Consider the following 12,984-nt stretch of genomic DNA (forward strand, 5'->3'; position numbering starts at 1 on the left):
ATTGGATATTGCCAATTTGAATATTGAATTTTGAATATTTTGAATACTTTCATACAGTCATGGATACACGTTGAATAAAGATGAATTTTTTTCTCAACCTTGAATGTTTTTTCAAGCTTGTCTTCTGCCCCTTACTCTACACTATACCCGTTACTTAGACATACCGTATTCGTGTATTTGTATCCTTAGACCTATTGCGTTGTGAACTGAGTTGTGAACCTTGCGTTAATAAATATAGGTCATTAGATGGGGCTAACAGTAGTGAGTTCTCCAGTACTCAAACCGGCTTCTCTTTGAGTTTAGATCAAGTTGATATAGGTGCTAGACCCAAAGCAGCCAAATTCCACAGAAGCATTATTTCATTGCTGAACCTGGTTAATGGTTTCGTCCTCGCTCAAAGACGTTTAGGAAAGAAGGTTGGGTAGGCGTGATCCGAGCGCAGTCAATAACATTCAAAAGAGACACTCTTCGGCTGACTGAAGTACTGCAACCGGAGCTATGCGCAAACTCTTTTATAACACAGTTACACAACCTCAATGTGACAGAAATTTTGAAAAAGCTCACGAAACTCGTCAAGCCCTCTTTTCGGTCAGAAAACGAGTTATCGATTTCAGAAGAGTCTATGGCTTTTTACTTAGATCGACAGACGATCATACTTTGCTGTATTTGGATAACCAGGGTATACAATGACCTTTTCCAAGCGACCTATGAGATAAGTCAAAGTTTAAACTTGTTAGGCCCTGATTACCTAGATATAATTGATACAGCACAGTACATGTATTACCATTTGTCGATCAAAAACGCAATAGAGTTTCCTGTACAGTAGAAGCCGCTTAATTGCACACCAAATTTTCCCATGCATGTCGTGCAATTATCCAAGTTGCGCAACAAAGCGAAGTTATTAAGCTGGACCGCACCGCCATGGGATTTTGGGATTTTGAAGTGTGCTATTATCCGTTTTGCAGTTAACTGGCTTCTATTGTACAAGATATCTTCCTTTTGTACCTCAAAGATCGCTTGATTCAGTTTCCTGGTTTTTTTTTGGGGGGGGGATGTCAGATTCTACACGAAGAAAATTACCAGGAACTCACCAAATGTTAGAACCGTAACCTTAAAGAGGGGGACTCGATGCATTGTGTTTGCCTTGTATAATTGCTATCATCACTTTGTGGCCATGAACGGAGATAAATATGCTGGATGAGAGCCGCGGAAAGTCTATTTCAGACCGCGCCAAAATTGTATGGAAAGTGTTGGTTGAACAAGAGACTGCGCGCGAGCGCCTCCTACCGGAATTGATTCAAGACGTTTCCTTCGTCGTCACCAGCACATTTGAGCTTTTCAGATTGTGTAACGTGGTTTCCTTCGTCGGATAGACGGCGGTGAGTCGTTACCTGTTTTTCAAGGACAAAGATTTATCAATAACTCAGAGAACTTACAGGATATATATTTGAGATGATTCTAACCTATGTGGGTTCACAGTTATTTTCTTGGTGTGAGGGAAGCTTTACATACTAAAGTTGTTTTTATGGAATCGGATCGTGGTAGAAGAGCTCCCATTCAGCTTTAGGCCTGTCCTGTCCTGTGTCCTCTCGACCTGTACCCCCGTCTGTTTGTTTGTTTGTTTGTTTGTTTGTGTAAACCTTTATTTATTCGAAAAAGCTCAACCCTCTTTTTCACTAAGGTCATGAGGGAGGAGGGAAGGGTCGAATAAAATGTCGGATCACTGATTAGAGATTCAAACCGCCACAAAACATGCGCAAAGCACTGCACCTATTAAAGGTATAGCAAACTGCAATAAAATGCTTACCCAAAAACTGTGAATGAGTTATAAAGATTTCTGTTTTGCTTCCTTTGTTGCGCAAATTACACCTCAGCATAAAGGAATAAGTGATGATCAACTACTGTACTTCACTCTTTAAGCCGAGGCTCTATGCTACGGCGCTTTTGGACGTATATGTTTTGGTTGTGCTTCCTAATTTAGCGCCTAACCTCCACTTCAAGCCCTATTAAACGTTACAGTATTGTTGCCTATGTACTATCCCAAATGTGCTCTATCCCAAAAGCGCTTTTAGGATAGAAGCACTTCTGGGATAAGCCTGCATCCTAAATGTGCTTCTATTCTAAAAGCGCTCTAAACCAGAGCGCATTCAGGATATCCCAGATGCGCTTCTTTGTCGCCGTCAGTCATGGTGATTGACAGGACCGTAAGCGACGATTGTTTCCATATTTGGTTCGACCTCGCGATCGCCAGACGTCGCGACAGTCTACTTGCGATAATTGCGCTGAATGCTGGCTGATGTGTGAATTCCACCATTTAGAGTCATTTATTCAAGACATCTTTTTACTGAAATAAAAGCATGGAGGGACTGAATGTGATGATATATATCTGTAACAGTCTTTTTAGTTAGTGATGAAATTTCTCAAAGCCCTGTCGTACTGTATAGTAGCTTTTATTTCTCCTTCATGGATATGAAAAGATGACACATCTTCTGATGGAAGTTATCTTTATTGCAAGTTAATGCACAGATGTAATCATACACTGCGATATGTATACAGTGTACACAGATAATGGGACATTTATCAAACTTAATTCCATGCAGATTAAACACTATTTTGTCCTTTTGATTCTCACTATATTATTTTCATCAATCTAAATGTGCATGGAAGACACAAAAAGCAATTCTCAATAGTGCATCCCAAGATGTACTACAAAATGTACCATATAAAATGTATTACAAAATGTACCATAATAAAACATGATGACAGTCAGTGAAAACGTCCAGCTGCACATTGATCAGCCATTCAGTTCCCAGGTTGTATTCTATCGCAAAAGTGCTTCTGGGATAGAAGCAGATGTTCGTCTAACAAGAAAAGTATCTTGTCGTCTATCCTAAAAAGCGCTTCTGGGATAAAATGTGCTTCTATCCCAAAAGCGCTTCTGGGATATCCAGAATACGTCGCAAGCGAAGGAGCGCATTCTGGATATCCTAGAAGCGCTTTTGGGATAGAAGCACATTTGGGATAGATCTGCATCCAAAATCTGCGTCTATCCTAAACGCGCTTCTAGGATATCCAGAACACGTCGAAAGCGAAGAAGCGCATTCTGGATATCCTGAATGCGCTCCTGTCGTAGGCGGCCGACATCTGTCTTCTCCTGTGCAGGTTGACTTTGTTAATGGTTTGCTGAATTTCAGCTTCTGGTTTTGTTTCGAACTATCAAACCGGAGATAGCGATACTATCTCGGTGTGTTGGGTCCATGCAGTCAACACGTCACGAGAAAATGGCAGCGGTCACTTCTGGCGATTGTTTACACCAACGTTTCCATATTTAGTTCGACCTCGCGACACCTGCCGTAATCTACGTGATGGAAATACGCAGTTTATAAAGCAAGCGCTGAACCTAGATTTTACGTGATTATGTGAGGGTTAGATCGGGCCACGGAGTCCCCAAAAATGATTTGGTTTATGCAAACTACGTTGATTTGGTGTAAGTATATGCGATCTTCTATCACAATCAAACCCGGAAGTGACCTCGTGGGAGAACAAAGATGGCGGCCTCAGGTTGACTACGAAAAATCACATACAAGATAGTCTCCGCCTCCTAAGACACTAAGCTCCTCCCACAAGTGCACGTTCTGGATAAACACGTCGGCTTATCCTGAATGCGCTCCGACAGAAGCGCATTCAGGATATCCAGAATGCGCTCCTCGCTTGCGACGTGTTCTGGATATCCCATAAGCGCTTTTAGGATAGAAGCACATTTTGGATGCCGATCTATCCTAAAAGCGCTTCTATCCTAAAAGCGCTTTTAGGATAAACGACATTCTAGGATGTAACAGCCTACCAGCAAGTTACATCCACATCCAAACTGCAACTTCCTTTCGAATTGCAGAATGCAGCAATGTAATTCTCATAGACGAGCGAATGTTGTTTGTGGACATGTTTGATCGTTGAGAAGTAATGCTTTGTCTAGTTTTGGTTTGAATTTGATTACTTTTGGTTTGAGCTTCCAATTCGCCCCCTATTATTGCTGACGATTGGTTTGATCCATTACCTCAGCAGCGATCCCATAGTTCCCTGGAATGCCCACTCACTCGCATAGGGCGTAAGATTTATATCAATCCACCAGGGATAAATTACATTATTTCTCAACATCTTCAAATATATGTCAGTTGTTCATCTCAATGTATAAGTTTATGTCACATATAAACCATCTGTGGACAATTTTGACGGCTGATTTGTGTTCAGGGGCTTATTTTCCTGCGCACTATTTTCACGGCGAGAGTACATTACATACGCTGTTTATGCGGGTGACGCGGCGGTAGAAATTGCCCTGCTTTTAGAAGTGTGAATTTGGGAAGGTTCGCCGGAAAATACCGGCAATTTTACACATTTCTGAGGAGGCAACGGCATCAAGAGGTGAGTACTTCGTTTTTAGATGTCTGTTCCAACTAACAACGTGGTCGTTTGTCACGATTATGTAATTCTTTCAGAGATTTGTCGCTTTTTCTATGCTTGGGTTGTGTCCTTTTTTCCGGGATTGGGAGACATTTGCCGTCCCTGCGCCAAAGGTTGGGTTCTATCCGCCCACATTTCTCACAACTTTACCTACTTCTAACTGCCGACGGCAACAAGAATCAATCTTATTCGCCAAACCAACCGTTATTTCATCTTTTTGTGTAGTTTTGGTGGTCATGTGTTGTTGTTTTGTCGCCGGTTTTGCCGGTTTTCTGTGCGATGCCAGTACCGGAGTGCCCTCCCCCTTCCAAATGCGGCATTTTTCGTACCGATATTTTACTGTTGTTGTGTTAATGATTTTAACGCGAAATGTACCAATAAAACCTGACCTAATGTCATTTAATCACTTCACAAGATTCACTGGCTACCAGAATATCAATTAGTGGGTGCAATATATTATAACCTGAGCCTCGATTTTAATTTTCTGTACAAATGTTTTGTAGCGGGACGTGTCAGATTAAAACTAATCCATGGCGGCGTCTTCTTACCTTTTGTTATCGAGATTTATTTGAACCCCACAAAAACATCACAATTTAATCATTATTTGTACCATGTTGTTATTAATATTTCCCGCCTATTATGAGGAAAGATTTGCCTTTAAGTAATCGCTGCAACTTGCAAGTTTGCAACATGACATCTGATATTCCAGTAAACAACGTGTTTTTCACGTGTCTATATTTTGTGTTTTGCACGAATTCTTGTGTGTTCGTAAGATATGCAGATACAAAGATTCTACATTGTTCCAACCACATGACTGCCTTAGAATTCATCACTTTACTGTGAAATCTTTTTTTCTGCATGATTTTGGTCCATTACAATAATGAGGAGGATTCAGACATCACATGTCATTAGGAAGTGGTAGTACAGGTGTGGGTTATTTTTACTTTCATGGGATCATAATAATAGGGCTTTCTGTTGAAGTTGGATTTTAACATGTTTTAGTAATATTGCACAAATTAGACAAAATCAGATCAAAAACTTAAAGGAAAAGATGATTTGTTCCTGCAATATAATCCACCTTGTGTGAAATTCCATGGCTTGTTGTGAAGTGCAGCATGGGTACCAAACAATAAGTATGTGTCATAAATTATTAAGCTGCTTTTGTTGAGGGCTTGTTCGGTATCATTACAGCCAACCTGGGTCTGCTTATAAAAGACAGTGATTTTGCAATGTTTTGCATGTTGCCTTTTGTAATGTTTTTGGAGAGTTAAGCAAGCCATGCCTCATGCAAGACTTGTGATGTATTGCAGCAAAATAAAGGTTGGGGGTGTGTCAAGACTTAGCCTATGTTACATAATATGTAGGGTTTAACAAGTTTTCTAAAATTCACTTGTCCTATTGGGCAAGCACATAAAAGATTAACTTGTCCAAATCACCTTTTCACATGCCCAAAATCTAGATAACATTTTTCTATGTATTTTTAATTCCAGGAATGGTATTCTTTGATTATTGGCTCTATTATTCTGTGCTAAGCAATGCTTGATGCCATGACTGTAAAAAGTAACAAGTAGATCAAAAAGGCACTGATGGAAAAATTTTACTTGCCCGATCGAGTTCGGACATTCGTTTTCCGGATAGGCACTTTCATTTGCCCTGGACAATCGGACTGGTGTACTACTTGTCCAACCCTGACATAATGATAATCGCACACTGTCAGGGCTTGATATGGCCTCCTTCTAAGGACGTTCTTGGCATGATTTAGCAGGGCTTTGTTAGACCTCAAGGTTGAAACCTGTTATGTTCACTTCTGGAAATGCAACTTATGTTTGTCAATGTGGTGTGTGTATTTGCATTCATGATTGTTTTGCATGGGCATAAGGAAAGGAACATGCATTGATATTTGTTACACCAGATTGTGGATTGTTGATAAAATCAATCTTTTTTTTTATACTAATATAGGTAATGCTTATTTCTTGATTGTTCAGTTCAAGTACCCTCCTGCGTACAATGATTGTTATCAAAATGGACTGGTTTCAGTGTAAGATTAGATATTATCTAAGCAGAGATGCTAGTGTTACCAAAAATATGTCATAGTGTGTTATTTCAACAAGTATGATGCTTGTCTTAGATGATACAGTTTATATTTTGGTTGTCTTCTGTGTTCATATCATAGTAAAATGTAAATACTATTACACAATACATGTGCCCTTTAGCCTATGCCAGAAACAGATCTAGAAAAAAATTATATAATTACATATAATACATGTACAAGCCAAGCCGTTTTTTTTTTCCAAAATTAGAACAACATGACCATTGACCAATCACCCTCAGGGTTTAAGGCTGAACCCTCAAAATACTTATGTGCCAGTTCTTTCCAATTATTAAGTGACAATGTTAATTTTTTTTAGATGAAGGCAATTTAAACTCTACAACTGGATAAAGACATAACTAGTATTTGAGTGACGTTTGCATGTGGTTGCATAAGTAATTGACTTGACATGTTCAACCAGTTTTTTTTATTATATAATAAATAATTGTTGTACCTACCTACCTACCAAGTCCCTTGACCTCCTTGGGGGGACAATGTAGGCATGAAGATGGAAAGTTGTCTCCAGGCCCGTCTTTTTCTTGTTGTACTTGTATTAAATTGTTCTGCCAATTCAGTCTAGCAAGGAGGTTGAAAAGAGGCAACGCATCGGATTCTATTACATTGTACTGTAGATCAGGCGTAGGAAAAAAATGTTGTGTTTCCTGTTTCAGTCCTGAAAAAATTAGGGTCGGTAGGTAGGGGATATCTTTTTTTTTTGTAATTTTTTTTTTAGGCTAGCCAAAAATCTACTGATACATATTACAATACAGTTGAACAAAGGAAACTGAAATGTATGAGGACACTTGTCTTTCAATGTCAAACTTTGATTTTGTGCACAATAGATAAATTAATCCTTCATTAGATTAGACTGTTTTTACTTCAATAGGAAGCAGGCTGAATAAAAATTCTAACTGGAAGCTATGTGACTCTACTGCCCACCCAAAAAAAAGTCTAGGGTCGGCAGGTTTTTCTAGGGAAGGTAGGGAAACAGGAAACACAACATTTTTTTTCCTAGGCCTCACCCGAATGGTCGCCGAACGTACCTCCTTGATTCTAGTAATGCTGAAGAGTGATAGATGTAACCCAAAACGCTTGAATGGCTCCATGAGCCTTGTTTTGCTGTGAACTCTAAGTGAATAAAAAAATGTCATTCAAAAAGTAGATTTTTATCCAGTTGTACTAGAGTTTGAATTGCCTTCATATATTGCTAACTTGGATGTTAAATCTTCAATGTTAAACGTAATGTTTTGTTTTGTCCTGTTTTCTCAGGTTGTCCACCATGCCGCAGACCTCTGGAGAGGAGAGAGCCAATCCCGACTGTAAGATCATGACCTTCCGCCCGACCTTCGAGGAGTTTAAGGACTTCTCCAGTTACATCGGCTACATGGAGTCACAGGGCGCGCATCGGGCGGGCCTCGCGAAGGTCAGGCGGACTTCTGTGTACCAAATTGTCATACTCATTACCTACGCTAGAAGGTTATGTTTTCGGTAGCGTTTATGTGTATGTATGTATGTATGTATGTATTTGAAGAGTATAACTCCAGAATGCCTAGATGGATTGTCTTGATATTTGGTTCGTGTGTAACGATTAGATTTTGTGCCCCCTAGTGTGTTGTTACGATACTGCAGCAGAAATTCCGGGTTTGATATCTGGAGTTCTGAACATGCTATGGTCGTGATTTTTTAGTGGTAGATAGCTCTTGAGGCAGAGAGTAAGTGGTATTGGTTTGAGCCCTCATCTCCAGTTGTTTTGATACCACATGTACTAGAAAAATGTATAGGAATCATTCATACTTGAGCATGTGTGACATTTTGGTTATTAAAATTACATGTATGTGGAAAATGCTTAGTTCAGATATGATGTTTGGAACAATGTTATATCAAAAGTATACTCAGAAGAATTGAAAAAAAAGAAGTATTAGAATTGTTGCACAAAGTACTAAAGTAGGGAAAAAATAAAATGTTGGAGACTACAAAGGCTTCCTAAATGGTCAATCATTTTTATGTAGGGTAAGAATGTCTGTATAGTAGAATGAATATGAAAATGAACCTGTCTTGTTTTGCAGGTTATCCCACCAAAAGAGTGGTGTCCAGCCAAGCAGTATGATAAAGTGGAGGACATGACCATCCCTGCTCCCATCCAACAGGTAACCTTTTACATTCAGACTTCTATGTCGGCAAAAATGTTTTTACAATGCTGTAATGTTTTTCCAGTGTTGCTTCCTTTGTAATCAGATGTTATTCAAGACATGTGCCCCTTTCTAAGTAGTTATTCCTTTATTTTGTAGTAGCTTTCTTACAGGTCAAAAGTTACATTGTACTTCATGACAAATAATATTACTGTCATCTCCTAACATCTTTACGAACAGTTCACTGGAGAAAAACAACTGATGTCTGAAACTTCTGACTGTTTCCAAAGTCATATCCGGTTGCTTGAGTAACTACTTTGTGGCATATCTTATTACCTGATTGTCTAATCTTCATCAATGTATTGTCTCAGTGTTACTCATCTGTAAGAATATGACTTGTATTTGGAGGATGAACCCAAATTGTTGCCATTCACAAGATGACACAAGTTCTATAACTTGCTTATCCCATACTTACAGATGGTGACAGGACAGCAGGGTTTGTACCAACAGTATAATATCCAGAAGAAACCACTGACTGTAAAGGAGTACAGAAAACTGGCTGAGAGTGACAAGTAAGAACATGCATACATTACTCAAAAGGAAACCTGCAGATGCATGTTACTATTGTTAGTACAGGTAAAGTTGTAGCTGTGCAGGTATTTCTACCTGCACGAACCTGCACCATTGCAGGTACTGGGTATGTTAGCATATGCAGATTTTTGTTGAGTGAAATGCTATGTAAAGAATTGAAATGGTTTCTTCGTAGATTCCAGTTGTGCAAGGTGTGCAGGTAAAACTAACATGTGACCTCCAGAAAAAAGAACTGTTTTAAACCCGGAAGCTATAAGCGGCAACATACAACCAAAATGTTGTATTTGCTTCATACCCGTGGAGTCAAGCTAGATGTATAAGGAGTAGATTTTGGATATTAACATGATAATAGATAGACAACAATTGCTTGTATTAGATGTACAGTATTTTGCCTGTTCTCCACAGGTATCGCACTCCCCGACACATTGACTATGAAGACTTGGAGAGAAAGTACTGGAAGAACATCACCTTCATACAGCCCATATATGGGGCGGATATCTCAGGTACAAGCCATTATTCAAGGTATCATACAAATATAGTCATATAGTTATCATGAATGAGGTAATTGACACTTTTATTCTCCACTGTTTTGTAAGTGATAAATGTTAGACACTAAGACAAGGCTGCAGACTTGCTCAGTACATGTCACCTTCCAGAGGTCTGACATGAGCAAGGGGCAGAGAATATAGTCTGGAAGTCTGTAGCCCCATCCCAGAAATGGTGCTAAGATTGTTCTGACAAGAACGTTGTCTCTTCCCAGGTTCTTGTATGACCCGGGAGTGAAAGAGTGGAACATCAACAGCCTGAACACCATTCTGGACTAATTAAATGAAGGTAAGAGTTGCTTGCAGATGGTTACCGAGTAAATACCAAATAAAGTACCAACGTGCACTCCTTGCAAAAATTTGCCCCCGTTATATGATTTGAAACCATGATCTCTAAATATTATGGGATTGCGGTAGAATTTTGAAGAATTAGAATGTGGAAGGAGTTTCATAGATGATTCTGACCCAGCTGAAACGTTCTGCAGTTACAGTTGCTTGTTACTTGCAGATAAGTCGTTATTAAGTATCCAGCATTGATTTTACTACTGCAGATGTCCCAGATCAGTGTACTAAGACATAGAGACAAGTCTCAAGTCTGTAATGACTTATGTTTCTTCCCCCCACAGATTATGGCATCAAGATAGAGGGAGTGAACACAGCGTACCTGTACTTCGGCATGTGGAAGACCACGTTTGCCTGGCACACAGAAGACATGGACCTCTACAGTATCAACTACGTGCACTTTGGTGCTCCCAAGTCATGGTGGGTTATTTGCACGGAAAGCAAATCTACTTTTACACCACATTATATCAAGTTTGGTATCAATCTAAAGAAACCTTGATTAAACAGTTAGGAATTTGAAAAATCTGTTAAATCAAGTATCTCTTTATCTCTTTTGGTACAATACATGACATCAGACTACATTTTAGTGACTTGGTGAAATGGTCATCATTACATGTCTTGGTCTAAGATTGTGTAAGTCTTTACAGTGTCTTTCTTCTTCACAGGTATGCCATCCCACCTGAACATGGAAGAAGACTAGAGAGGCTAGCATGTGGTAAGTATGGGTACTGTGGTAATTTGTTCTCATGTTTATGTATACTTTTGACAATGTACTGGGGGTGATAGGAAGTGCCTTGTCCAGTATGCACCATCTTCACTTGGTCACAAGAGCTCAGTCAGAAGGAGGTCAGAATGAGTTAAAGGGCATGTGTACAGGCCTTCACTGCTGGCTAGCAGAGTAAAAGCCTCTCTGGTCACACTGCCAGATGTTACATGTACTTCTACAAGTTGTGTGTGAGGAAAAATTGTGAAAGTGTTGATACACCTGTTTTGCCTTCTTACAAAGTGGTCCACTTGTGGGCCATTGCACACAATACGCAGAGATGGATTTTGATAAATAGTTCATCTTTGCTGCTGAAACTGATAAGATTCTTTCCTCCTTTGTAAACCTTTTTATTTCCCTTGTAGGTTTCTTCCCGGGAAGTTTCCAGAGCTGTTCCCAGTTCCTCCGTCACAAGATGACGCTCATCTCTCCGTACACCCTCAAACAGTACGGCATCCCCTTCGACAAGGTAGGTCCATCTTCTGGCAAAAACCTAAAGAAACAATTGATAGCAGAGTACTTTTCAAGTAAGGCTGACTTGAGTTGAAGTGTACTTTTTATCCAACTCAAAACTGACTTCTATTTCTAATGTAACAGAAAATTGCAAGACCTCAAAAGTCAGAGAATGTAAAGGGACCCTGCAGTTTGGTCCATTGTTGCTAGGTGGTGTATGTAAGAGTTAGGGAAAATTCAGGTGCACCACATTGGTGAATGAGGAGTTAGGCAGATGGTACATAGCCATGGCTGGGGATCAGTAGTTAGGCACTTCATCAAAACTGTATGCATGGCAAAAACTGAACTGAACTCCTGTTCTGAGGGCAGATTTGTCTGTGGTGTAAAGTATAAAAACGGGAAATAAATTGTCTTTCCAAAAAAAGCGCTTCATTAGTATAACCCACTGTTCTATGCCCAAATAAGAAAGAACTTTGTAATCTTTTACTTAGTGAAAAGTTATTTCTTTTTGTCATGTCACAAGCTTAGGTATGACTTTTTTTAGCAATAGAGAAACCCTTGTTTGTTCCTGCAGATCACCCAGGAGCCAGGAGAGTTCATGATCACGTTCCCTTACGGGTACCACTGTGGGTATAACCACGGCTTCAACTGCGCAGAGTCCACTAACTTTGCCACCATGCGATGGATCGACTACGGCAAGAGGGCCAAGCCGGTAAGAACCTGTCATTGTCCTATTATTTCCAGATTAAAACTAAGTTTCTTACGTTTGAAAGAACTTGCTCCTCTCTCTACTGTGGTGCATCTGGTTAACTTTTCAGTATTATGTGACGGCAAAGTTTTGTAAGAAGTTCCAAATGTAGAGGCACCAGAGTTTCATATGTACTTGCACTTGCACCACGAACGTTTTGTCCACACAGTGTGAACGCGCGGTAGGTGGGCTAAAACAACAGGAAGGTCTTCATCCCTTACTTGACTCCATTGTGTCAAGTTTCAAAGTAAACCTTGGTGTTTTTATCGACATGTTCGCCTGTGGTTGGGGTGGGGCATGGGGATCAGTTGTTTCAGACCCTCCTTATACTAGTAAGTTACAGTGGAGACCTTTATTGTACACACAAAAATGAGACATTGTGCTCGAGACATGGGAAGTGGCTGAAAACGTGGCGGAAGAAAGAGAACGGAAGTTTGAACAAAAGAATATAACACCGCAACAACATGGTTTAAGTCAGTACGTGACCATTTTCCTCTGTCATTCCCAACATGTGAAACTGATATCTAAAAAAGGGCATCGTAGCTGCAAGCACTGATATTTGAAAGGGTCATCATTTCAAGCTATAGAAATCTTACTTTTATTCAGTATACACAATACCGGTACTTGGGAGAACATGTATAGAAAATCTTATCTTTACTTATACCATCATGTAAGTCTAGATCTTAAGGATATGAAGTTCAAACTGAAATGAGAAAGCAACATGTTTTGCCAGGTATTATGTAATACGGCTCTGTTAACGTTGGACTACAGCCAAAGTCATCAAGAAATCTAAAACAAAGCTTTACTGTCCTTGAACATGTTTTTCTCCCATATTGCTAGCACAGTAGTATGAGCATAGGATCATT

The 12,984-nt window shown here is 39.7% G+C and overlaps 2 protein-coding genes across 5 annotated transcripts in view; both read left to right on the forward strand.

The window, feature by feature from the left end:
• Positions 1–7,826: 7,826 nt before the first annotated feature.
• LOC118431545 (lysine-specific demethylase 4C-like) lies at positions 7,827–10,091 on the forward strand. Its single transcript, XM_035842786.1, has 5 exons — positions 7,827–7,970; positions 8,614–8,694; positions 9,154–9,248; positions 9,673–9,789; positions 10,028–10,091. The coding sequence occupies exons 1-5, from the start codon at positions 7,827–7,829 to the stop codon at positions 10,089–10,091; spliced, it is 501 nt and encodes a 166-aa protein (XP_035698679.1).
• Positions 10,031–12,984, forward strand: part of LOC118431680 (lysine-specific demethylase 4B-like) — a 33,642-nt gene continuing 30,688 nt past the window's right edge. For all 4 annotated transcript variants that reach the window (XM_035842927.1, XM_035842926.1, XM_035842929.1 and 1 more), the window contains exons 1-5: positions 10,031–10,101; positions 10,439–10,574; positions 10,820–10,869; positions 11,283–11,386; positions 11,945–12,082. In XM_035842927.1, the coding sequence (XP_035698820.1) occupies positions 10,489–10,574; positions 10,820–10,869; positions 11,283–11,386; positions 11,945–12,082 (378 nt within the window). In that variant the 5' untranslated portion in view covers positions 10,031–10,101; positions 10,439–10,488. The remainder of the gene's footprint in view (positions 10,102–10,438; positions 10,575–10,819; positions 10,870–11,282; positions 11,387–11,944; positions 12,083–12,984) is intronic.

The sequence above is a fragment of the Branchiostoma floridae genome, chromosome 15, assembly GCF_000003815.2.
Source record: "Branchiostoma floridae strain S238N-H82 chromosome 15, Bfl_VNyyK, whole genome shotgun sequence".
Taxonomy (NCBI): Eukaryota; Metazoa; Chordata; class Leptocardii; order Amphioxiformes; family Branchiostomatidae; genus Branchiostoma; species Branchiostoma floridae.

Excerpts from the sequence above, each read along its gene's own strand:
- LOC118431545 (XM_035842786.1), top strand. The coding sequence starts at position 7,827 with ATGCCGCAGACCTCTGGAGAGGAGAGAGCCAATCCCGACTGTAAGATC. Across the intron at positions 7,971-8,613 it reads ATCGGGCGGGCCTCGCGAAG|GTTATCCCACCAAAAGAGTG; the intron begins GTCAGGCGGACT and ends CTTGTTTTGCAG. Across the intron at positions 9,790-10,027 it reads GGTACAAGCCATTATTCAAG|GTTCTTGTATGACCCGGGAG; the intron begins GTATCATACAAA and ends GTCTCTTCCCAG.